Source organism: Dermacentor albipictus, unplaced genomic scaffold (assembly GCF_038994185.2).
Source record: "Dermacentor albipictus isolate Rhodes 1998 colony unplaced genomic scaffold, USDA_Dalb.pri_finalv2 scaffold_21, whole genome shotgun sequence".
NCBI classification, from domain to species: domain Eukaryota; kingdom Metazoa; phylum Arthropoda; class Arachnida; order Ixodida; family Ixodidae; genus Dermacentor; species Dermacentor albipictus.
Genome location: NW_027225575.1, coordinates 5,306,406 through 5,333,915, shown reverse-complemented (window position 1 = coordinate 5,333,915; position 27,510 = coordinate 5,306,406). Strand labels below are relative to the sequence as shown.

At 48.2% G+C, this 27,510-nt stretch overlaps 1 protein-coding gene across 4 annotated transcripts in view; it reads right to left on the bottom strand.

The window, feature by feature from the left end:
* Positions 1–9,760: 9,760 nt before the first annotated feature.
* Positions 9,761–27,510, bottom strand: part of LOC135918734 (homeobox protein otx5-A-like) — an 87,663-nt gene continuing 69,913 nt past the window's right edge. For 3 of the 4 annotated variants that reach the window (XM_070529392.1, XM_065452379.1, XM_070529390.1), the window contains 4 exons: positions 24,422–24,591; positions 22,762–22,906; positions 16,606–16,716; positions 9,761–10,317 (listed from right to left, as the gene is read on the bottom strand). In XM_070529392.1, the coding sequence (XP_070385493.1) occupies positions 9,911–10,317; positions 16,606–16,716; positions 22,762–22,906; positions 24,422–24,591 (833 nt within the window). In that variant the 3' untranslated portion in view covers positions 9,761–9,910. The remainder of the gene's footprint in view (positions 10,318–16,605; positions 16,717–22,761; positions 22,907–24,421; positions 24,592–27,510) is intronic. The other variant, XM_070529391.1, reaches the window with a different exon arrangement.

Here is a 27,510-nt window from a genome sequence, read left to right as displayed (position 1 = left end):
CATTTCGAACGTTTTAAATTCCGGTTTTAAGGCAATCAAAAACGTCGAGGCCCATTTTTTACCACCGACGCTTGAGAAAGGGTGTCAAATTTACGACTGCAACCACGTATACCGTGTCAAAGAAGTAAACAGCACGGACATTACAGTGAGGTGCTTAAATCAAATTGTGTTTTAGGTGCCAAAACCACGATCTGATTAGGAGGCACGCCGTGGCGGGAGACTCCGGAATAATTTGGACCACCTGGGGTTCTTTAACGTGGACCTAAATCTAATTACACGGGTGTTTTGGTATTTCGACCCCATCGAAATTCGGCCGCCGTGGCCGGGATTTACTCCCGCGACCTCGCGCTCAGCAGCCCAACACCGTAGCCACTAAGCAACCGCCGCAGGTCGCGAAGTATTTATCAGAACAAAGAAACTATGCTTACGACGTCGATCTCAAAGTGCGTTAACAAATCATTATTTTATGCCACTTAAGTGAGCAGATTCGGCCGTGGACGTCATTGAACTGTAATTTGTCGCTTCCTTACTTGGAGCGTGCCTTGCACCTCACATTGTAGAGGTTCTGGCGAATTGTCCGGTAAGTGCTTTTTTCTCCGTTAACAAAGTGCCTCGAGCATATTCTGGTGTTGTCGTTCGGGCTCGAATGTGAGAGACACGCATTACCCTGAAGCATCATAGATAGCAATCAGCTGAGATTAAACAACGTGAAGACTTAACAAATATGCGCTTGTGTGTCCGAGGCAAATGCTAATTTTCGAATATTCGACGTGTTCTGCAGTGTACTCCAACCTTAGTTCAGTTGTTCTAAGCGCGAGTAAACATCGGCACGAATGAGCTCGGTTCCAGCATTTGCGTCTTGATCTTGGCGCAGGAAGAAGCACAGCGCATACAAAGCTCCAGCACGGAGCGCTTACGAAGCTAGATTTGACACCTAACAACCACTGCGCGTTTGTTTTGGAGCAAGACGAGCTAAACAACTATCAAAACTGATTTACAACAGCCGGAATCAATTCACGCGTTTTTATGCAGCTGACGCTTTATTGCGTTTTTTTATAGATGCCGCTGCTGGCTCTTTTTCATTTCTTTTTCTTGTTGTTGCACTTACGTCTTCGTTCTTTTAACAGAAAGTCGCAAGACCGACACGAACTGCGACGATCCACTTCAGCCGCCGGGTTGCTTCCACTGGTTTTGAAGGGAAGCGGTACAATTTGACGCCGACATCCCCTTCGCGGTTGTGACATTCCTTAACGCAGCAGTATCTGCGCTTGTTCTTTTTGTTCATGCTTCTCCTGAAGGAGCTGCGAAGAGGCCGCGGGGAATCCATTGGAAAATTGGAAAAGCAGGCTTGCAGGCGGGCCTGAGCGCACCACGGGCAATGGTGAAATGACGGTGAGGGCCTACCCGCGGGTGCCCACCGCCGCCGCCAGGTGGCGCGACATGTGCAGGCAAACTGCATTGCAGGGTGCCTATAGCGTTCCTTGCGAGCTATACAGGGATCCACATAACTTGAGCCAAGAATTTAAAAATGAAAGGCATGTCGGAAGCGAATTGAACCGAACGCATACTATTCGCAATAGCCCATAGTAACTCAGACAATTTTTTTTCCCATAACTTACTCATTATTAAGCGGTATCGTGCTGCTCTCAAGCGTGCGTTCGGTGAACAAGGTCGGCTCCTGTCGGATGACGGTCAATATGCATGCTGCTGGCCGAGCGCTGTCGATGAGATAAAGAACTCCCTGCCGCTTCCTCGTCGCCAGACACGATGCAGCCGACCTTGTTCACCGAACGCACGCTTGGGAGCAGCACAATACCACTGCGCCCAACAGCTCCGTCACGTGTTTTTTTTTTTTCCCCCTCATATTTCTCAGGCTTTCCTTGCAACGCGGAAAAAAGGACTACGTGAGACGTATCGTAAAGGAAACAATTCAATCGGTGGTTTTTGAAGGTGGTCTACAAATCTGCGTATCATACTTGTGGTCTTCAGCAAATAATTAAAAAGTTGGATAATTAAACCTAATTAATTTGTGAATTATGAGGAAAACAAAAATTGTCTGAGTTACTATAGGCTATTGCGAATACCATGCGTTTGATTCAATTCGCTTCCGACGCGTTTTTCATTTTTAAATCCTTGGCTGAAATTATGTAGGGCACCATGTATATGTCTTGCATGGAGAACACGATAGCCGTAAAGAGGACCGACACCGTCTCTCATCCATACTGGTTTGTTGCTTTCGCTGCTATTGTGCTTTTGTCGTTGTTTTTGATGTTGTTGTTTTCGTCGTCGTCGTTGTTGTTGTTGTTGTCGTCGTCGTTGTTGTTGCTGTCGCACCGTTTATTGACATCATTTTCGAGCCTCTAATAAGCACTGTTCTTGTCACGTCGGATGGTACAAAATTTGGGTAAAAATATAATTATGCAAATCCTACGCACTCTGGGAATGTCATGTGAAGCATTTTTGCAGGTGCTGGGCTATCTAGCATGGTTTGGGGTTCAGGGTAGAGACCACTGTTTCTTCACGCTGCAGTATTTTTGTTTTTTTCCCGTGCTTTACTGGAAGACGCAGCTCCCATTGCCACGGCAATGAAAGTGCAGTCGACAGAACGCCGACGCGGCGTGACTACTTCGGCAGGAACCGGCTCGAGGAAGAGAAACTGCCGTCCGATTCAAGCTGACAGCGAGGACACTCTGTTGTATTCCTGCTCAAGCGATGACGCCTCAGATGAAGAAGGCTCTGAGAAAGTGGTACACCGGAAGGCCAAGAGAAGAAACATCAGCGGACGGTCTTCGTCAACTAAGTCAACCGCCATGCCACAGCGAAGGCCATCGGCGCACACAATTCTTTTTGTGCCGGGCACACCTGCCGACAACCCCAACCACCGTAATCGACAGGTGATTTCCATTTCTCTGGAGGCTCTTCTCCCAGGAGATATCAAGGATATCATAATTAATAATCGGAGGAATGTCCTGGCTACTGATGTTCACAACCGAAGGGCAATCAATGCTTTGATGGCAGTACAGCTCCTAGGCCACATCAGTGTCTACTACCTCATTCCGCAGGACAACAAAACCACGGCTGGTGTTGTTTATGATATTGACGCATCGATTAGTGACAGCGATCTGCCAATTTTAATCAAACTTGCCACAGATGGTGTTGCCTTACTGCAAGCTCGGCGCCTTGACAGTTCGACCTGTGTAAAGCTCGTCGTTAATGGTGACGGCTTACCATCATATCTCAAGATCAGCCACTTTCAGCATGTGGTACGGCCTTTCATACCCAAACTAATTCAGTGCAGAAGGTGTCAAAGAATTGGACACGTGAGTGCTGTCTGCAGAAATTCAACGATATGCCCACGATGTTCCGAACAACACGACACTGACACTTACCGCGCAACGTAGCTCAAGTGGACAAATTGTAAGGGCTCGCACGCTGCATCCTCAAAAGACTGTCCACATCTAACGAAAGAGCAGAAACTGTTGAGAAAAATGGCCAGAGACGGATCATCACGCAGAAATGCTTCTGCTGCGATAAGGCGACGTCGCTCTTGGAAACGAAAGTCTACGAAATCCTCTTCCAGTTCAAGGGAGGTGCCTCGTACGGCAACGCCACCTCCAGTTCCATCTGTCGCCAATAAGAGCACGAATGTCAGCAAAAAAAGCGGTCAGGCTATTCAAGCTTCATCAAGTGATGTGTGGCCAGCACTGCCGAAGACATGCCACACACCAGAGCCACAGCACACGACTCGCCACTTAAAGTCCAATCTCGATGCAGTTGACCACATGCGGAACAAGGATTCACAAGTAATTGCTATGCTAAAGTCACTCACGAATGTCATGCGTCTACTATTGACAAACATAGACACACCAAGATCATGGACACTCCCGCTGCTCGTAGCGCCCTGCAAGTACTCGACGCGCTGACTCCAGTGCTTGAAAGCATCGCATAGCACCATGGCCTCCTCGTTGCCTTTCCACAAGGAAGTCAAGAAAGTATCTCTACTGCAGTGGAATTCCCGCGGCCACAAATCGATAATTTCAGATTTTAGACATCTTGTCTTCAAAAACCGCTTTCCCCTCCTCGTAATTTGCAAACCAAACGTTCAGAATATCATACGCATTTCTGGCTATGAGGCATTCATGTCCTCTACCTGTGGGGATGTGAGCAAGGTCATTGTATATATTAGATGTGATCTGGCATACGTGTTGCCCCCAGTCCCGCTTCACGACGACAACCAGTAGGTTTGTTTATGTAAAAACGAAAAAGCTTGCGTTCATTCTCGTCGCTGTATACATTGCTTCTTCAAATTGCTTCGACTCTAAACGACTGCACGACGTGATATCAGCGACATCCGGCCCTACGAGTCTCATCGGAGATTCTAATGCTCACCATCGCTTTGGGAGAGTCTGAATGTGGACTCCAAGGGAAGAAGACTACCATCCTTTGCCACGAAGCACGAGTTTTACAGACTCTGTGATGGGAGTCTGACATATTTGCGAGGGCTAACATACAGCAGCTGCCTAGACTTGACCCTGGTTCCTCGGCGCCTTGAAAGAAACGTGCGATGATCCCCAGACATCGAATCACATGGGAGTAACCATATTCCCGCGTACCTGAATATCAAGTGACTATTTAAATACTCCTCCACGACTCTCCGGAGAATTGACTGGTCGGCGTTTCGGCCACACATGGAGAAACTATGGCAGGAAGAGAACCACTCTAGTCTGGAACACGAAGTTTTCAAGAAGCCATGCAAGAGGCTACGCCCGGTTTTCAGCCTTTCTTGAAATATGAAGAATTTGAAGCCGAACCACTATGAGCGATTCGCCGGCGGGCTCAAAGAAGACACAAAAGAAAAAATACATCCACTATCTCAGAGAGGCAAGGCGGATGCAAAAGAAGATTCAACGCCGCATAGATGCACTACAATCTCAAAGATGGAAACGATTCTGTTTGTTTAATCCACGTCAGCGCTTATCTCAGATATGAAGAGCTGTGCGTGGACTTCGCGTATCACCGCAACAGCGTGTTCCGTTCAAATGTCTCGCGTCGCACCAAGGTTGCAGAGAAATTGACATTGCTGACGAATTTTGCTCAAGAGTTGCCAGCCTGCAGCGCCAACGTGCACTTACACCATGTGTCACTCATGTGCCTCGGGATTCCCGCATGGATGTAATGTTTTCGGTGGAGGAGTTTGAAGCGGCACTGGCGACTTGCAGGGGCTCTTCGTCACCTGGGCCGGACGGCGTTAGTTATGCGGCGCTCGGCAATCTTGGGCATAAAGCACGACTCATGCTGATAAACCATTACAACGAGTCTTGGCGCAACGGTTTGGTTCCACGTGAATGGAAATGCAGCCGCTTGGTTCTACTTCTCAAACCTAGTAAATCACCGTTAGATTTGCCATCTTGCCGCCCCATCGCTCTGGCCAGTAGCATCGGGGAAATAATGGAAAGAATGATTTTGACGTGCCTGGAATGGTACCTGGAAAATTACAGCGGGTACCCAGATGCAATGGTTGGCTTCCGGCTTGGGTGCTCATCCATAGATAATGTCACCGATTTGGTCACGTTTGTTGAACATAAAAAACGTCAGAAACGAGTCCCTGCGGAATCATATTCCTTGACATAAAAGGTGCCTACGATAATGTAGCACATTATGCCATTATATATAGAGGCTCTGATTGAAGCCGGCAACGGTGGCCACACTTCACAGTGGCTGTGCAGTTATTTGACCGACAGGCATTTCTTCATGATGACCGAGGATGGCGCCACCACTCAACACCAAACATTCCGTGGAGTACCGCAAAGCGGGGTGTTGCGCCCGACGCTATTCAATCTAGGGCTCGTTGACCTAGTCTGATGCTTGCCCAACACAGTTCAAGTACGAATCTATGCTGGCGACACCTGCATGCATATGGGCGTCTGCTGTAACACGACTGTAGGTACAAGCAAGGCTGCACGTCAACATCACTGTACTTGCAAAAACAGAACTTAGAGCTGTCTTAAGAGAAATGCTGCCTTTTGTTACATTCACTCGGAAGGCAATGAAGCCTTACTCTGTAAGTATCAATGAGCAAGCAATCGCAAACATACGGAAACACCGCTTTTTAGGGGTAATTATCGACTACGACCTATCATGGAGCCCGCACGTTTCATACCTAAATAGGAGGTTAGTGATAATAATACATCTCAAATTTCTATGTGGAAAGTCATGGGGCACATCGGTGCGGTCAATGCTGCAGCTTTATAACGCCTTGTTCCTCGGTTTTGCAAGATGAAGACTCACTGTGTTTGGTAACACCTGCAAAACAAACCTGCGTGGTACTCCAGGGACTACAAGCTCAAGTCCTAAGGACGTGTCTCGGTCTTCCGAAGTGTGCGTCCACAGCGGCAACGATTGTCATAGCTTGAGGTCACCTAGTATCAACGTACTTGGCACCCGACGCTCTCACGGCGCATATTCGGCACGTTGCCCGACTACCTTGTAAACACCTTGCTGCTTTACCTGCAGAAAGGCCACACATAACTTTCAGTCGTATCATTGTTGCCAATCGTAGTTCGTTGCCAAAGTACTACATGCCTGCAGCAAGACAATTCTGACCTTTATGCTGCCTGCACAAACCTGAAATATGCCTCACCATCCCAGTAATCGCGAAGAAAACTAACATGCCGTCGTTTGCCCTAAAGCGGGCAACATTAGGACTTTTAGATGAAGTGCCCAGTGGCCGCGTACATGTTTACATCGATGGCTCACTCACACTTTCAAGCTCAGCTGCCGCTGTGGTGATACTAGCAAGATCCGTCATAATACAGCTAAAAACGTCACATGTATCATCAATGACAGCTGCTGAACTGGTAGTCATGCGTGCAGCTCTTCATTTCATTCAGGAGGAACCAGCCCATGCATGGTATATCTTCTGTTATTGCAAGGCAGCCCTACAGAGTATACTCTCAGTACTGCGCCATGGATCACATGAGCAGCTCGTCGCAGAGACCAGAGAAGTCCACCCTCACATAGTTGACGAAGGACACGATATATCACTGGTTGCCTAGTCACTGTGGCACACATGGCAATGATTGAGCGGACGCTGCTACCCGATCTGCCCATGACGGCGTCAACTGTGTTGCCATTCCTCTTTCGAAAGCCGACGCAGCGAAAAAAACTTTCCGCATTTGCGCGTGACCTAACATTAGCTCAGTGGAATTCAACCGAATTCACAAGTGCATGCCTTCATACCCTGGACCTTAATTTACAGCTCCCTATTCCACCCTACCTTCCACGACATAACTTCACCCTTCTAGTCCGTCTATGGCTTGGAGTAGCATTTATAAATGCGTACTCTTTTCTTATCGGAATGGTCAACAGCCTACTTTGTGACTTCTGCGGGTGCAACGAAACAATCGCGCACTTTCTTTGTGAGTATCCTCATTTCAACGCGCAAAGAGCAGCCCTCTCAGCCACCCTATACCAACTGGACAAGCGCCCAATAACGGAAAACATCATCCTTGGAAACTGGCCGACGCGAACATCAGCGCGATCCGCTATGAAGGCGCTGCTGCGTTACTTAAAAGACATGAGGCTTTGTGACAAATTGTGACTATACACTGTGTGACGTGGGATTGAACGGTGGCACTGGTTGACACTACGAACGCCTTCGCAGGCTGCGTGATAGTGATCACAGAAAACAGTTCTGTATCATTTGTATGTGTCTGTGCGTGTATTATTACGAACGGCCTGCAGAGGTACCGATCTACAAAATTCTCCCAACCCACAGCAGCTGCGGGGCTGGCGATCTTAGGGGAAGCGACCGTCCGAAAGGCGCCGGCATGTCTGCGGTGGCGACTCGCTTTCAAAGGAGGACAATACGTTAGTCCCCAGCCCATTGGCGCCACCATGTCTCCTCCAAGATGGACCACAATGCGCCATGTCCCCAACCGGACGACGCCGAGATGTCTAGCCGCTAGTCGGCGGAGCAAGTATTGTTGGTGTGTACGCCGACACCGTCAAGGCTTGTTTGAAGCGGTGGAACTCCTGGAATAAGAAGTTTTGTGGCGCCGTCTCAGTTTCTTAGAAGTCGTCAGTCAATGGACAGACGCGGAGGACGCTGTCTGTGGCTTCGACTCTGGGATAAAGAGGTGCCTGCTCGGGGAAGCACCGTGCCTGCGAGAACCCTCTCACCTTGGTGTGGTCAGTGCAACCTGTGCGGAAGTAACCTTCCCCCTCAAAGGCGGGTCGGCTACGATGACTTTGGACGCTCCGCTTGGTCGAACGACCGCTTTCCCTCAGCTAGGGATCTAGGGTGGACAGAGTGTTTATAAGCAGCCGTGGAGCAGCTGCTGGGAGTGCATTCCTCTTTCAGTCATGCTAGACTGATGAACTGTAACGTTCTCATGTAGATACCGTAAATACATCCCATATTCCTCATTCTCGTTGAGAGCAAGTCTCTCTCTTCAACAACGTCCTCAGCGTGGATGAGTTGGACGATGGCATGGGCCAACTACCTTATTTCGTGCCGGAACCCAACCATTCCAATGTGTGTACGTTGCTTTTTAATTCTTTCTCTCTCTCTCACACCAATGCATCCCTTTGCCCCTCCCCCCGGTACAGGGTAGCCAACCGGAAAAAATCTCTGGTTAACTTCTGTGTCTTTTCTTTGTCTCTCTCTCTCTCTCTTTCTTTCCTTGGGGTTCAGCCAATCGATACCAAGTTGACCAACGTGTTTGTGTAAATTGCGTAGTTGTGTGTGTGTGCTGCGAACGTACGTGTCTGCGACGAAACTACGACGACCACGTTGATGACGATGGTATGGCGGCAACGGCTTGGTTCCTATGCCATCCGTTTGACGCGAGCCCACAACACGGCAATTGTTGGTTTCTACATAGGTAGCTGATGAGCGTAAGCGAGAGGAACACGGGATTGTGACGCCGTCACCGCCTACGTGTTATGCGATCCTACGTATGGCTATGTGATGTGGTGTACCTTAATATGACGATGGAATTTGTACTGCGGCGAAGAAATGGTAGAGCATGATCAAGTTTGGCGATCATGAAGTCGGCACGACGTCGCACAATTTCTACGTAGCGTGCTGCGAGGAAACTAGTGAGGAAGGTGGGCCGATCCCTGAGATAGCACAGTCGAACACAGCGCTGCAAAGCACGAGCTGTGACAAAAAAATAAAACAAAATAGCAGTACTCGGCAAACGCGGCGAGCGTTTCAAAGTGCTGGCTACCTTTGGAACGAGAAAGGTAATCGTGCGATCATAACATAATGTTTAATTAGCCAGAGCACGTGGCTGCTAAAGCAAAACCATAGGCTTACCATTCTCGAGGCTACCAAATTATTCTCCGACTCTCCCCCTTAAACATTTAAAAAACTTATATGCCTAATATTCATTGACCTCGTATGATACGTTATTTCATGTACAAAATAAAGATACTTATTGGTTCAAAACGTAAATATGGAGGAACTTAATAATGTTGATGTTCCGGAATAGCGCCCCGGGGAAACGGCAGCACCGTTGGCGACATGTTGTAGTGCTGTGATCCCCTACAACGCATAAGGTTTCTTTTTTATTTTTTTCCTCTGCTGCATGACGATTTGTTTTGAAAAATAAAGATGCCAATACAGTTCGGTGGTAGTTTTGTCGCTGTTCTCCTGTGTATGTCGGCAGGTGGCCGAAATATAATCGGTCGCTCGAACTTTGGTCGAACACAAAGTCACAAAATGTCGCTACGAAAGCTGCTTCACGCGCTCGTGTCTACGCATTGCGTATATCGCAATGCTTTCCGTCCAACACTGCGATGTCCACTATTTGATTTATTCTCTGCTAAACCTTTCAGATGAAGAAGCTTCAAAAACGGATGGTGAAAGTTTTACTTCAACGCGGCATCACTACCAAGGACGACCTCACGCCGGCTCGTGCGACGCTCTCGTTCTCCTCGAGTAATCAGACCAGTGCGCCAGCCTCGCCGAGAAGGCGCAAGCCTTCTGGTGAGCCCGCGCAGCCGCGTCCACGTGCGCCGTCGGCGATGCAAATGCGGGCCAGCACTGCTGCTGCGCGGGGCTCGCCGCACAGCCTAGCACGGCCGCTGCGTCGGAGGCACTGGGCGGTGGCGTCGAGTATTCGGCCCGGACGCCTCCCCTCATCGACGGGCAGTGCAGCGGCTGGAACGTGTCGTCGCCGCCCATGGCCACTCGCAGGGACGCCGGCGCTCGCTCTTCGTGAAGCAGCGGCCGCGAGCTTAGCCACGACCTGCACGCCGCATCGTCCACCGTGACTGGATGCCGGTGAGCGACGCAAGAGGCCGAAGGTGCTGGAAGGGAAGAAGAAGAAAAATTGATGCGAGCGCTTTTGCGCGTAAGGTGTACTGCCTTTCCCATAGTCGCGAGAGAATATACATGCACGCCTGACCTCATTGCAACCGCGAACTCTGGGCTCCGCGTGAAGTACATTTCGTGTTCCAACGCTCGAAATACAGAATATATGAATTATAGCATTTTTCAAATCCCTACGTGAAAAAGAGTAGCCGGCGCCAATTAAAGGCGACATCATCTCCTAAATACCATATAATAAATAAGAAGTATGCGAGCGAACTGGCCTAGAGCATCGGGGTAGTATCACTGGGCGACTCTGTCCCGATTCCACCATCGGACAAGTTTTAACGCGACGGCGTTAAGGCAGAAAATACCATGCCGGCGTCCTGCGCCGGTGTCCCCGTGAGCGAGAATTCCTATATATTTACGTATACGTAATGCCACGTGTTGCTATATGACACGCGGTATGTGCGGGTAATATTACCACGCCATTATATCACTGAAGTTGCTCATACCTTGTCTTACATTTTTGACAAAATTACTGCTCGGAATTTTGAGAATTAAGGCCCACAACCAAATTTCACGAAACAAAACACCAAACGCATGTCTTATGCGTTAAATCTTCTCATGCCGAAGTATTACAAGTGCGAAACAATAACAAAAACCTGAAAATGACGTAATTTTTTTGCGTGGCTGCGCGCTACCTCCGGGATCGGCCCACGCAAGAGGCCGCGTTTCTACCCGATAGCTTGCCTTCGTGCATTGCGTTCGCCGCCAGCGTTTCCCAGTAAACATTGCGGTTACATAAGCTGCAGTTGCCGGGAAGCGTGAGCAGCAGTCAGGGATCTTTGAATGTTATCGCGTTCTATACTCGTACAGGCGAAGCTCCTCCAACTTTTAGAGCGAAGCTTTCTTTGTCTCTTCAACCCATTTTGCGGGCGCTGGCTGCTGCCGCCTTGCCGATCATGCAACTTGGAACAAGGGAGCGGGACGACGACGCCGGTCGCTCGTCGGCAGCTAGAAACGTGACGATCATATGGAAGGAGCCAGAAGCGCGAGAGCTCGAGACGTTGAGCGTTTCTTGTTACATCTGGAATTTCTCGCCGCACGCCCTGTTTATCACCGCTGTGCCATGCAAACACGATCAACAAGAGTACACTCGAGTAGATGCGTCGCATGAGACCATTTGGTGTTCGCTTGCTGTAGTCATGGCGCGACGTTCGTGCAACCATGTGAAATAGCCCTAGCTGACGTCGCAGCGCTGATTGCTAACAGTGGAATGACTGACGGTGCATAATGCGAATACACTCCATAAGTCGTGCAAGCGGTGTGCAGACCGAAAAAACAGACACGTGAACAGCACCTAATAATTTTAACGTGCATTCGCGTTGCGTTGATACGGACGCGGCCCCTGCATCCAAACATTTGCGTCATTGTGTTAAACTTGCGTAAACATTGTGCTCCATTTACATCATTATTGTTAAGCTTGCATGCCAGTCGCTTTAACATTTCTGTAAGCATCAAACAAAGTTCCACCTATCACTGATTTCCGTATATATGCGTACGGTCCCCCGATTTTTTTTTATAATCTTATTTTTTAGCGTCAACTCTTGGAACGGGAACGGGGATGCATGGTTTAGTTCACCGTCCAAAATTGCTTTGTTGATTCCAGTGTACTGACTTGTTAAATCAGTTATATAGTCTCCGCTGGGTGGAGACTTTATAACTGGGAAGCACTTACCGGAAGCCATATTGAAATTACAGTATGGCACAGGACTAGACGGACGACCTTAAATAGGCCACAGTGTTAGGGACATGCGCAACCCTTCTTCCTTCCTCCTCCTACTTATCATAAATCACTCCTCATACTGATCAGCTGCCTTGCCACATCATAACGATCGCTTTCAAGATAGAGCCCGCCGCAGCGAGTGACTGTATCTTCGTGCTACCTGTTGCTTTCAAGTGAACGAAGCGGCGCGAACACAGCGTTCACGAAGCTCTCAGCACACATGAAACCCTGGCCCTTTCGCAGATCGCTTTCAACATATGGGCCCGAGCGTCTCTCTTCAACGCGAAGCAGCGAAAACATAGCGCGTGAAGCTATCAGCCCCCTGCACACTCTGTCCGCATCGCAGATAGCTTTCAAGATATGGACCACGCTGCCGTGTCATAAGAAACTACAGCCGGAGTTGATCACGGTTCATATTGGTTCGACGCGTATGGATAAGGCGCTAAGAGCGATGCCGGCTTGTAATGATCGGAACGTCATCAGCGCACCCGGTGCCGCCACCTGCAGTACCTTGCTTGCGTCATCAATTCACCTTGCGCCGCCGTCCACAGCAGTTCGTGTCGTCGCAGCGCTGCCGTTTATATTGGTCCGTTCAAGTTTCATAACATTGATACTGACATCTGGCTGCGCGGAGGTGAGCGAGTGGCACAATGCCTACGTATACTTAGACAACTCCCAGAGGAGCTTCTGCGTGAATGTTTACAATTTTTTTCTCTCTCACGCGACGGAAGGTCACTCTCCCACAACGGAATAAAAATGGCAACAAATGGCAGCCGATAACCTGTATGTGATACTTGTGACATTCATGCCTCAGAAGCTTGCGCTGCGTGCATCCGTAAGTCATTGAAAAGCTTTCTTTGAAACTCGCTTCCTGGTAATAAGCAATCTTCTGCGACGAAGCTCTTTCAGCGACTTCCTTCACATTGCAAACGACAATCAGCATATTATTTAGGGCACTTATGCATGTGCATTATCAAATAAATTCCGGCGGAACCCACCTCACGATGACTGTCGACGTTAATCCGATTAGCAATCAAACAATGTAGCTATCCACTATGGAATTATAAAGAGACATCTTAGTGACAACGCGCTGACGACTTTACTGATTTGTTGATTCCTTCGTCATCGCTTCGGTACCATCCCATATGGCGCCTACTAGAGGACGGTGGATCGAGAAGTATATAGAACATGTATATGAGGCCTCTGAAGCCGTCAAGCCCATTACTGAAGACTGGCCTAGTAGTTGTCGTAAGGTCCTTCGCGGACTGTGGTGTACAGTGCCTAGGAAGGACTACTGCAGATATAGTGGAGCCACACTTTGATGTAGCTTTTGCGAACGATGACCGATGTACAGACGGACTTTAGTGCTTTCATCTTCTTGAGGTTGATGAAAATGGCCATGTCATCGAACACGTTGTGTGTGCCATGACATGGCCACTTTATCATGTGGTCAACCTTATCATGTGATCGATCTCCACCATTTACTATTTGGCCTACGCCTTATGCACTGTCCACCATGCATAAGGTGTCTTATGCGCAGGTACGGGGTGCGTGGCGACACGATCGAGACGTTTACTTGTTCTCGTTTAGATGGTGGTAAATTTGAAGGTTTTGTATCGCATCTGAAACCGTTTCATTTGGAGAGTTGTGGAACTTTTTTCCGCCGTGAGATTGGTCTTGCAGCCAGAGCAGAAAACAAATTGGGTGAGATCTTCGGAAGTGACCACTTCCACAAGCACTGATACGTACCTATCTTATATGTAGGGGACGTCTGATGCCTAGCGTAGACGTTGCAGACACTACATTAAGCACCAAACTTGTCCTCGAGGAAGTGCATGCTTCTTGCATTACTTGTCCGCCAGTCTGAAGCGATACTTAATTTGAAGTATTTTGTATCCTTCTAAACTGACTTATTATTAGTTTTCTTTTTTACACAAGTGTACATTTCCTATCAAAATGTACCACTCTGCTATGGTCTAACTTTAGATCGCAGTATTTATAATAAATAAATAAATAAATAAATAAATAAATAAATAAATAAATAAAATAAAATAAAAGATGGTTGGCGAGTTGCGTGCCGCTGTTGAGTCTGGGCGTGTCGTTTCTGTTGCAGTAGATATTCGTGGTTTGCAGTGATACGTTGACACTCAGCCTGCCGCATTTGGTGCAGTCGCCTCTATCTCACATCCCGCTGTGAATCAGCGGCGTATCTATGGGCGACCTGCCTCAGCACGACACAGTTTCCTCTCTTCAACCTGTAGAGGTGTTAAGGCAACTACTGAAAGGGGGGGAACAACATGTAAGCAGTTTTATATATAATTTTGAACAAGATCATTTATAGAGAAGTCTGCTGCACTGTAATTTGGTCACCCGCCGTGGTTGCTCAGTGGCTATGGTGTTAGGCTGCTGAGCACGAGGTCGCGGGATCGAATCCCGGCCACGGCGGCCGCATTTCGATGGGGGCGAAATGCGAAAACACCCTAGTACTTAGATTTAGGTGCACATTAAAGAACCCCAGGTGGTCGAAATTTCCGGAGTCATCCACTACGGCGTGCCTCATAATCAGAAAGTGGTTTTGGCACGTAAAACCCCATAATTTAATTTTTTAATTTGGTCGTTTGTTTCGCTGAGTCTGCTGTCGCTGACGTCTGCTCTTGCGCCTCGCTTTCTGCATTCCTTTTTCACATTCATAATACATTTTCCATATTGAAGAAGTCTGCGAGCACAGCCTTTGTTTACATCGACATTTACAACCACACATCGTTGTAAGCTTCGAATATTGTGGAAACAGCGCATTGCTGATATGAAAAAATGATGTCAAAACGTAGCAAAACATACATATCTGCGCATATAAACCGCGTTGCTCCACCCTGATACGAGTCATTATGAACGGCCGAGTCGCTTAGACAACGGCAACTGTGATGCAGACACACATATACGTGCTGTTGTTACTGATTCTCGCTTTTGTTTAACTTCTTCGTACTTACAGTTGGCGCCGTTTGGCAAACGCCCTTTTCAGAAGAGCACATTGCCATATGTACTCTACGATGTTCTTTAGCTGTGTCGGTATTCGCATTTTTGTAGCATACTAGAACATGAACTTCTGTATCGCGCTACAAGATATACGATACACAAAGCACGGACAGCGCTCAGTGTGCTGAATTCATGTAAGTTCCTTTTTCAACTAAGAAGGCAAGAAATGCTGCCAAGTTACTTTTATAACCCTCTTAACTTCGTCAGCCCTTGCTTTCTCTTCTTTGAGGCCCTTGTCGAAACCTCGAATTAGATTAATTGCTAGTAGATATCACAATTGTAGCTTTAGTGCCGTGGTAAGTTACGTTTAGTGGAACTTCTTGTGGGGCGTCCTGTGCCTTTAGAAGGTCTCCTCACCCGACCCCATTGCTAACTTTATTTATACACTGGAAGTCCTAATATGCCGCCTAGGGATCGTTTTACCGAAATAATTATTAAAGTCGGTTTATTATTGGAAGAATCCTATGCCTCTCCGTTTTCGTTTTTAATATGGCAATTACATCACATCACGCCCCTCGCTGCACCTGGACAAAGCTCATGCTGCAGCCCGCGTTCGGTGATTGAGGGCAACTGATGCTACGAGCCCCAGTGTCCCCTTTAATGACGGACCCCAATTACAAGCGAGAGCCTCCTCGACTGTCTGCGTGACAAAGTTAAAAATCTGTCATGCGAAAGCGAACAAGCGCGACTTGCTTGACTTTGCCAACAACAGCAGTGGTGCACGCTCGTGTGTCCCTTTTTTTTTCCTTTTGCACTGCCTACTCGGGACTATGTAGAATTTCACGGGCGAGTCTTTCTTTGAGGCTGTTGTGGCGCTGAACGGCAGGCTTGTGCGAATAAGTGCGCGGGAGACACCCCAATTCTTGCTGCCCATACTCCAGTACACGTGACGGTAACGCGACCGCGCGCGCTTGCGACTTCATTTGCTCCCGCGCGCGGCCCTCGATCCTCAGCAGCGTCCGTATAGCGCCGCCTGACCCAGATTGGGGAGCCTATACCGGGGTCAAGGGACCGCCTATACGATTCACGAGACGAACCACGCCTCCCTTAATTTTTAAATTTTTCTGTCTTCTGCTCCTTTGCTGTGGCGCATACCTTGTGGCGGAGTTGCGCGTTCCGCATTGGACGATTTACCCAAATAATGTGTCATGAATTGACGTTGCTTGGACTGTGTTTTACGTCACAGCATTTGTGCGTATTACGTCGACTCTCTTGCTAGGAGTATTGGTTTCTGAGAAATAGGACGCGCAGTGTTTGGATTGAAATTTCGACCGGTTGAAAGTTCAGCGCAGCGCTGGAACGATTTGCAGACACGGTCGCAGGCGCGTGAAGTAGGCGCTGGGCTTGTCAGTTTAAAATGGTCAGACCTGGCGAAGGGCCCTTTAACATCCTCTTTCTGTTAGTTTTCAGCTGGATAGTCAGATTCCACCAGTGTTTAGCATTGAAGCTGCTGTGACGTGTATACCTTCCCCTCGACGTTGTCGCTGGACACGCCTTAGGTCGTCGCTTGGTGCATCTTGCAAGTTCTCTCCTGCATCCGCAGACTCATTTGAGCGGACTTTCGAAGCTGGATGGCCTGCATCGCATAAATAAAAATTGCACGCGTGCTAATTAGAAATGATGGTTTAGAAGAAAACTAAATGGTTAATAAAAAAATGGAACGTTGGAGCGACAAATTATTGCGAGCGTACCCATCTTGCTATAGTTAGCGGCTAGTAACTTTTGCTTATCAGACGTTAACTTTTTTTTGGCTTTTAGCGTACCAGGGATGTGCTTTCAAACACGCCCAACGCAGCAAAATTAAAATAATGGCTCATAATCACCAAGACTTCTTTTTTTTTTTGCGTGAGAGCTGTTCGTAACGACCTGTCGTGATAATCAGCGAATTGATAACGAAGACAAATGGATGTCACCACAAACAAGGGCTCTGAAGAAAACAAAAGAGTCCTTGGAATTCCAAGCTTGGGAGTTTCTTCCCGGACCCCCGGTAGTTCCCTCCATACCAGGTCGGTCACCGGAAACCTCCGACGCTCTGCGGCCAGCGATAGCGTTGCGTACTGAAGAGTGCTGACGCTTGGCGAAGGGACAATTAACTTCGTTAGTTTTGCATTTTCGACGTTATTAGACCAAGAAGAAAAATAAATACGCAAAAAATTATCAGACGACGGCAAAACCCGCGCTGGCTTGAAAAGTCTCAGGAATTGCTTTTTCACACCTCCGCGCTGTGGCGTTTTACGCAGTTCTTTTCCCTCTTTCGCTCGACGAGGGAATTCAATGTCCTCCTCTCGGCCAATTGGAATTTGCAGAGCATTCCGCAAAATCCCACCCATCTCGCAGGACTCTGCCTCTGGTGTCCAGCCTTCGACCCGCAATCGATGCAAAAAAGATGCAATTTCAAGTTAAATTGGGTAGACCCTGTTCTACGGCAATTGTCAGCGTTGGCTTTTTGTAGGCTGGACTGTCGCCACTGTATCCAATGAATGTGGTGGGCGGTTGTGGTCACCTTGAAGGGAGGTTCTTTGCCTGTCAATAGTCTGCGCCGGGCCCCGTCGTTGTACAGGCATGCGCTGGTACTTCGAGTGAAGCACAAAAATTCTGGCGTAGCCATTTAGAGACGCACATCGCAGATGACCCATTGCTGTTTAGAACTTGTGTCGTTCGTCAGCTCTGGGTCGTTGAACAGAAGAAGACGCGACACATGATCGCTTGTCAATTATCTTGAGGTGACCCTGGTAATTCGTCGCCAGCTCTTTGGCGTCGAAAAGACGATCAAGCGTGTATGGCATTCCATATCTTCACGCTCGCCGGTGAAGCACCCTATGTCCAGAGGAGTGCCAGCTGCAACAGCACCGAGCAACGGCAGCCGACGCTCGGCGGGTCGTACGCATCTGTAGCAGAATTCTACAGAGAAAGGACAAACAGTAGCGCCTATACCATTACTTCTTTAGTACCCCTTTTAGAGTGCAGTTACGTGCCCGTTCCTGCGGCGAGTGTGGGCGTTGGCATCCTACTTCGTAACCGAGCGAACGACCACAGCGAAAGATGAGAGCGAACGCGGAGCACAGTAGGGGGGGGGGGGATGAAAAAAACAGCGAGAGCGAGGAGAGCGCGAGGAAGAAAGCGGAGGAGGAGGGTACGGCGAAAGCGTGAGAAGAAAAGCGTAGTGCCGCGCATGAGGAGCATTGCGGCGACGATCGCTACGGTATTGGCGGCGAGGAGTTACGGAGTCGCCATCTATCGGAAGCGCCTCGCTGGCGTAGTATGAGGGATCACGTGGCGCGCTCCTCATAGGTTTTGCTGTCAGCGCTCACTAAAAACGCCACGTGGGAGCTCTCTCGCACATTTCTGTAAGTACTTTCGAAACGAGAGAAGTTTCTTACTGAGTAAATAATAATCTTGGGCAAACTGAAAGCACACAATCGTTTACAGACGCTATCTCTTTACCGGATACGTACACTGAACGCCACTGCGCGCGGTCGCCGCGATGGAATCTCCCGAACCGGCTTTTTGCGTGAAAGGTCGGTAAACACTGAGAGCAAACTATGTGAAATATGTTCTTATAGCGTTTGTATAACTAAACAGAGCGTAATAGAACGAAGCCTCAATGCAGCGATCGCGCAGATTCGCAGCGACCGACTGCGCGTCTGCATGCTTGTCCGCGCACTGTTTCGCTTTCTCCGCGTGCGCGTTTTCGCACCGTGCCATGAGCTTTAGGCCGCAGAATATGAGCATTTGACAGCATACAAGCAACCATTGATGCGTGGGCGCTATCAGAGCTGTTCAAAAATAATTTCACTGCAGTGAATATGTAGAGACTTCGACGCCTACGGGGACTGTGATGTGCCGTCGCGACGATTCAATCTTTCTGTGCTTCTAAATTCCTTGACCTTTCAATTCTATTTCTCGAGTTGCGTCGCACTGTATGTTTATCGGTGTCCTCAGCGTGCATTTTCCCGCTGCTCCTTGATTGTAATCCAGTGCATTAATTCATAACACAAACATGACCATATGCCATGCTTTTTTTAAATGTGCTTCTTGCCGCTGCCTTTCCACTCCACTGAACTTGCCAGTATCTATAGCATCGACAAGTTCATAGACCAAACCGCCATGACATTTGTCGGGCAGCGGACTCGGGCGAGCGTCTCAGTGCGCGTTTTCAGAAGATCGCAGACCGGGCGCCGTAGCAGAAATCTTCCTCGCGTCTGTGCTTGCTGCATACCCGAGTTGTAGCCAATGACTGTTTGCCGGTTTTATGTTTCGCGAGCCAAGCTTCACGCAGCTTCTTGTCCTGCGGCTACGTGTGAATAAGGCTGACACCGGCCTCAGTTACGTGCGTCCGGCCCTGCGGTACCTAGCAGTAGCCTACCATGTTGCGCGCCTTCAAAGGCAGCCACTACCTATTGTAGTGCTTTCAAGCGTTGTAAAGGAGACACTCGAAGCGGGAAAATTTCGCCACTGAATGAGGACCGCAGCGTACGAGGGAATTTAAACTCGTTTTCAGCTCGCTTCGGCGCGCCCGAAGCAGCCGACGCGGCCGCTATGTCCACGTGATCCCTCCTAGCACGTCACGCCGACGGTGGCGCCAGCTTTTCCAGTGGTGGAGCTCGAGGCCAATAGCGACAGAGAAGCGCGCGTCGCCTAGCTGTGTGGACACAAAGCGCTGCGTGAGCGAAGCTTGTCTTCGGTAGGCGGCTGCTAATCACGCCCACGCGTCACCCACGCACTTCCTCTGGCGATCTCCCCATTAGCAAGGCAGTCGCGCCACACCTTGCTCTATTTGCATCGAGCCGCACAAGACAGATTGTCCGCGCCAGCCACTATATCGCGAAATGAAAACACGTATATAGCTGCGCTCAAATTTCGCATTAGGGAGTATCGTAATCGTCGGTGATTTTTTTTTCTCCGCAGTTTTCAGCCCTGGAGAAGAACCAGATGAAATTTCCTTTTTAACGACAGCGGAAAAGGTTATAAAGTTGTACTGAACGTCCCACTAAACAGGGAGCAAACACGTAGTTTCAGACTCCAAAGTACATCCTTGGCGTGTGTGGCAGGCTGCAGAAACTACCGCTGAGCAGTAGCGAGGAGTGCGAGAGGGGAGGAGTAGGGGCTGGACAGTTCGCATCCGGGAGGGGGGCGGAGCGAGGCACGTTGTGCTTCCCTCTGCTACGCCACTGACTCTGGGAAACGGTCATCGTCGTACCGTATTTCCGTGTGGCTTGCGGCTGGCTGTACGAAAACCAGAGGCCGCGAAGATTAATTACCTGTGACGCACTTGCGGATAGAAAAGCCTGTAAAGGGCAGCGGATCTCGCCATGGACTCACGCGGACGGACAGCATTTAGTGCGACTGGCGGTTTTATCTTAATATTGCGGAAAATATATATCATGCACTTACCGCCGCTTTGTTAGCGCCCAAATTTCGCATCAGTATTGCATGTTTAATCCTTGTGGTCCAATACAACACTCGAAATCGCTGCTTGCTTGCTTGGGCAAGCTACAGGCGGTAAACTCAAATCACGTCTACGCAGCTGCTCGATTACGACTGTGCTATTTCTGAACTATTCAGGCAAGCGATGATGCCAAGTGTTAGTGTTATATTGTACGACACGGATGAATACGACAACTTGGCCAGCGCAATATGACGATTCTGTTCCAATACCATTCCTTTTCGCATCTTCCTCCGTGGTTCTAGCGGCGCTACGCCCACGCTATGTCTAGGATTGTTAAGTCGTGAACGGTGAACGATAAGAAAGGAATCGAATGGAGCGAAAGGTATCCTTAGACTGCACCGGCCGTTCGTGTGAAATTTGAGCGAGTTCATTGCAAAAGTTAGCGCGAATTTCTTTTTTTTTTGAAGCTGTTGACAAACGAACTCGTCGCTTTCGATAAGGACATTTCCTGAACGCTGGCCTGCGAGTCCATTGTACGATGGCGAGATAGGTCTTCAGATTTCTGTGTTCCCGCTATCTGAGACACTTGAGTTCAGTATAAAATGCAGAATTAAACCCAAAGAGTTCGCATTTTGTGACATTCTGCCATAATCGCAACTATGGGTGCGCATTTTGCATAGCTCGTCACTTGTTTCGAGCTCCATCATCGCAGCATAGTGAAAATTACTCCTGAAATTTTCCTCTTTTTTTGATTCCCTTCTGGCTTCCTTAATTTCTTTATGAATTTCAGTCGCAGATTGAAGCTCTCAATTGACCCTTCTTGGGTGGTGATCGTTTAAATGGTGATTTCTAAAAGCCGCGCTCGGTGCGTTTCAAAGGCGAGCGATTTCTCGTACTTACTCACCTTCGCAACTATATTATAGTTAGCCGAGCTATGGCGGGTCGACTTCCTTTTCTCTATCAGTGAGTAAGCGCGGTTCGCTCCTCGAATGCGCTGTTATTTAGACTTTGGTGAGTGTAGCGCTGTACGATTTCTGGTTGCCTCTTCAGTTTATATCCTCGTGGGACTTTCGGTACATACTGCACATTGCCTTGAATGCGTCAAAAAAAAAAAAAACGCCGACCCCGCGAACGTGAACGACATGTCAAGTGCACGCATGCGAAGTTGTATGGAAGTGGTTTCAGCATATTCTTGCTTTCAGCTTTCGAGAATACTTCACACGTATTTCATCTAGGCCATTATGTCGTCGCAGATAATGAAAGGCATCTGTCATGTTTGCTTTGAATGGCGCGGGATTACATGAAAAAATGGTGAGTCAACAGCGGCTGATATCAAGGAATTAGTGTACCATGGGGTTTGTTGTTTAGACTGCACCACCTTGGGGATCGGCCAGATTTTCTATATTGTCCCCGGGATCGACCCACATTTCTCGTTGAGTAAAGCAACGCATCCTGTTCTGGCTCTTGGCGTGCGCAGTTTGAACGAGCGCATTTGGTTTTAATCTTGGTCTGTTTGCGCTAATTGCGTATTATTACTGCTCCGTGCACAGCTCTACACTAACTTGGTGCATCTTGTTTGCTCCAGACTTCATTTCGACGCCTTTTTCGTTGTCCTACGCGCTCTAGAATGCGCCAAATTGTCTTATTTTCACGAAAGTGGTCAGAAAGGGGCGGCCAGATACCCAGAGCCCACAAACTTGAAATCGATCTGAAGTCGCTAAAGAACGCCTTGTTTACAATACCAAGATGCAATATTAACATGACATTCCACCACGGTGCTAAATCTTCTTCGCGTTTAGGCAAATATAAGCGGCTTTGAGCATACGAACACGGCGAAACGGTCACTGTACCCTGTACGTGTAGTACAAGGAAATGCTTATTTCAGCCATCCCACCATCGTGAGTACCCTACCAGACTGCGCCTGGTTATCCTCCCTGCCTCTTCCTTGTGCATTTCTCTCTTTCTTTCTCTAACCTTCGTATTTACACAAAAGCTTGTTTTTAACATTCGCAATACGCTATAGGTAGGTAATAAGAACCAAATGTCCCAGGAGCACATATTTCGCGCTGTTTCGGGCCCATTCAAGGTCTCATCCTGCTTTCGGGTCCTTTCCTTGCCCCTTTCATAAGCACCGAAAAGAAACCACATGGGAAGGAGAGGGGAAGGAAGTCCAATCTTAAAACAAAACAGGTCCATTCGCGGGCTTGCCCTGGCGTTTTCGGGATCTCCTACCTTTGGCCGGACGGAAACCGTCGAACGTTTCTTCTTCGTCGTCTCTGCCGACTTCCGCGTCGCTTTTTGCACTGCTGACTGCGCTCACAGGGCCCATCTGCTTCTGCGTCTTGCGATGCTTAGCCCTCCTGTTCTTGAACCAGACCTACAAGCACAGAAAAATCGAATGAGTGCAATAATGCACGCCAAATGCATTATTAAAACCCGCGGCCACTATCTGATGTTAGCGCGCCGCGTTTGCGCATGCTCCCACGCAGCAGCGCGCCCACGGCCACAGCGCATGCGACGACCACTCTCGAGAGCTGCATGCAGTACGCGTGTCTGGCGTGTTTCTCGCACGCCTGGGCATGGGTGTGAGCGTGTGGGACCTATAAGCGCTGAACTAGCCTGCGCATGCCATGGAAGGCTGGCCGGGCGGCATATATTGGAAATTTAGAAGGCACAGCGACCGTGGTTGAACGCGATTGGCTGAAACGATGCCGGCGAAGCTCTACGCCCTTTGCAACCGCTCTGAGAATGCGCCGCACCACCTGACGCTTTTTTACGCTAACCTAACCTAAGCTAACCTATCGTGGGCGACACGCAAAGGCAGTAATCCTCACAGCATGACATCACAGCGTCGCCGTCAGCGTTGCAGCCATCGCGTTCAACCGCGGTTGCTAAGGCGGTTGCTGTGCCTTCTGGATTTTCAATATACGCGGCCGGGCAGTGCATGCGCTTCGTCGCGGGCGCAGCGGCTCTGCGCTTGGACGTCACATTGTTCGACGCTGACACCGATGAACGCGCCGTTACGTGTCCCGAAGAACCGGTAGACTGCGACAACGCAGCGAGGTTCACGCTATGGCCGGCGAGCCCTGGGGCGACCGCGTCGCCGAGAGGATTTGTGAGTGGCAGCACTTTCCGAGGTTTCCTGAGCGGTAACTTGTTGCTATTCATGACTATAGTACAGCCGCTGAATCGTGCCGCTTGTCCGATCCCGCTGTATTCCAAACTTTTGCCGCGAACTGTTAAGTCGCGAGGTTTATTTTTCCGAGCGTGTTTCTCCAGCGCTTGTCTAGGTTGAACAGTTTTCCAAGAGAGCCATCCCGATGCCGTGTATTGTTCCCATCGCCGATGATGTATCACCGCGCGCAGAGCCTTGTTGCGACTCCGTCATGACCGCTATATTATTGCGCCGCTTCTTTAAAACTAGCTTTCTCTGGAAGTAAGCCAGTTCCATGTGCCCTGACTAAGCGTATTTGTCGTCGGTGTGCTTCCGATTTATGCAACCCCCGTGGTCCCCTGAGCATTAACGCGAGCAAAACAGAAGAAACGCCATACACCGAGAACCACATAAAGAGCAAGAAAGATACGCATTAAGACACTATCGATGGCAGATCTAGGAATGTCGCGGAAGCCAACGTTTCGACAGGAAGACTTGTCTCCGTCAAGGCAGCAACGCACCCGTTACACAAGTCAGCACAACTCTACTCTCCACGCGATCGTATACATAGGAATACGAAATATTCTGAGTCGCCACCGCCACCTACAGCTAGCGCAGCAAGAGCTGCGCTAGCTTTAGCTGACGCCACAGCTGACGCCATGCATGATTTCTGCTTTGGCTCCTACCCAAGAAGAGCCCTTAACAGTTGCCACTGTAAAAGAGAGAGCCATCGCGTACCTGAATCCGTGCTTCAGGCAAGTTGGTGGTGAGCGCGAGACTTTCACGCGTCCACACGTCCGGGTAGGGTGCCCGAGCGAAGCTGCGCTCCAGCGCCGACAATTGCTGCTGCGTGAATGCCGTACGGCTACGGCGCTGCTTGCGTACCATGGGCCACGACAGAAAACCGCCTGCGAGTAAAGCAAAGTGCAGAGAGGTGTTGGCCACTTTGCAAGTCACCGCGATTCCCCGCCTTCTATCAACTGAAGGAAGGTTCAGGCTGACACATGTAGGTAATGCGCGTATCCTTTCAAAGTAATGAGAAATTGTAGCCATGCGGTATTATACTCTAGCATGCATATACACACACCTGGACGTGTGCTGGACGTATGCTGGACCAAACGCCATACTCATTACAAGGAATCTGGATACGCTGTACTCATTCCTAAATGCAGACTGTCGGCCTTTTGAGCACCTTATACCCGTGTCACACGGGCGTTTGGAAGGCCTTCCAACCGATAGTCAGTTAACTCAAAGGTCAAGTTCGAGCTGCTACACGGGCGGTTTCGAAGGCCACCGAGTCAATAGTCTATCGAGTCAACCGAACACCTTACAATTCTATCGAAATCTCGATGGCCTTTGAGCAACGGAAACAGAAACAGTGCGAACATGCCTTCTCGTTCACAGTGTGCTCGTACTATCGGTTAGAAAAAACAAATCAAACCAAAATGCTCTAAAAATACTATATATGAGTGTTATTAATTATTCAATAAAGTATTTTTGCCACTTGATATGTGTGAACTGCACATACTCTCGACAACATCGACATGCAGCGACGCAAACGTTGTCGCAGTTTCGCTACTCAATAACTTAAAAACTAAACATATATGTATGGCAATGTATAAACATTTCTTTAAATCTATAAACAAACATAAAAGAAATTATAGTGCTTTGAAGTGGTTTTAATGTTGCTTAACTTTTCGTGACATGAAAACGAAAGTAAAGATCCGCAGCGCCACACAATTTTACGAGAAACGCCTGAACCACTCAACGGCCTTTCGAAAGTGCCGTGTAGCAGCGCGACAACTCCTTTGAGTCGATAGAGTTGTGGCATTTCGAAGGCCGTCGACTGGAAGGCCTTCCAAATGTGCCCGTGTGACACGGGTATTAGCCGCTATTTGTGACTAAGGTGATGAACGATAACGATAATGAACGTACTATGGACATATACACTTACCTGATTAGTCGATCGTCGCATCCTTATAGATTTCGTTTCCATTTCATTAAGGCCCCAATCTTCACTGCCCTAAAGTTATCCTACATGCATTGTTTTCCTTCTTTCATGCTCAGACTGAGAATTATTGCATTTAACCACCACTGCGGGCAGTTTATTTCCGATCGAACAAAACATTTCTGACAAGGAACATTCGTAAAAAGTGTTTGCCTTTCTGTATATTTGCGTAAGGGAGCAAGTGATATGCGTTGTAAGGCGACTTGGTATCAATTGTACATGTTTACTTCGTGCAACACAGATGAATGGAATGCAATAATGATGACAATAACGAATTGATCCCTTTGACGCTTATATAAGCGTGTGCTGGCAAATTGAAGATTCACCTCAATTTGAAGAGAGAAAGAGTAAAATTGGTCACGAAGAAACAGGTCAACCTAGAGGCAGTAAGGGTAAAAACAGGCAAATTTAGGCTAGTACTTGCAAACAAATTTGCAGCCTTAGAACAGAGAGGTGATGATGACATAGAGCTAATGAATGATACTGTAACGAGGCTGGCTTCAGAGGCAGCAGCTGAAGTGGGAGGCAAGGCACCAAGGCAACTAGTAGGCAAGCTCTCCCAAATAACAAAGGACCTACGAGTAATAAAGAAACGACAAAGAATGAAAGTGTCCAACTCAAGAGGTAAGATAGAATTCGCGGAACTGTCAAAATGTATCAACAAGGCGAAAATAAGTGATATTGGAAATTATAACGTGAGAAAGACTGAGGAAGCCGTAAAAAATGGACGCAGCCTCAAATAAGTGAGAAGGGAACTTGTCATAGGACAAACGAAGATGTATACATGGAAAGATAAGCAGGGTAATATCATCAGCAATCTCGAAGGTATGATAAATCCAGCGGAAGTATTCTATACTGACCTGTACAGTACCAAGAGGACTCAGGAGAACTCCATTCGAAACGATAATGAACAGGATACAGAAACTCCTCCTATAACTAGAGATGAGGTGAGAAGGGCCTTGCAAGACATGAAACGGGGAAAAGTGGCAGGAGAAGACGTAATAACAGTCTATTTAATCAAAGATGGAGGAGACATAATGCTTGAAAAACTGGCGGTTCTCTATACGAAATGTTCATCAACTGCAAGGGTCCCAGGAAACTGGAAGAATGCAAAGATTATACTAATCTACAAAAAAGGGAGACATTAAAGAACTGAAAAATTATAGGCATATTAGCTTACTCCCAGCATTATACAAAATATTTACCAAGATAATTTTGAATGGGATAAGGGCAACACTGGACTTTAGTCAATCAAGGGAACAGTCAGGCTTGAGGAAGGATTCTTTACAATGGATGTGGTCCATTATAGAGAATCAGGTACCAGGTTATCTTGAAATCCACAGAGTACAATAAACCTCTCTATATGGCGTTCATAGATTACGAAAAAGCATTTGATTCAGTAGAGATACCAGCAGTAATAGAGGCATTGCGTAATCAAGGAGTACAGACCGCTTACGTTAACACATGGGAAAATATCTACAGAGATTCCACAGCTACCTTAATTCTACACAAGAAAAGTAGGAAGATACCTATAAAGAAAGGAGTAAGAGGAGGAGACACAATCTCTCCAATGCTATTCACTGCGTGCTTGGAACAAATATTCAAGCTATTATACTGGGAAGGTTTAGGAGTAAGAATCGACGGCGAATACCTCAGCAACCTTCAGTTTGCCGATGACATTGTTCTATCCAGTAACACTGCAAACGAGTTACAGCAAAAGATTGAAGACCTCAACAGAGAGAGTGTAAGAGTGGGGCTGAAGATTAATATGCAGAAGACAAAGATAATGATGAATAACCTGGGAAATGTAACAAGAATT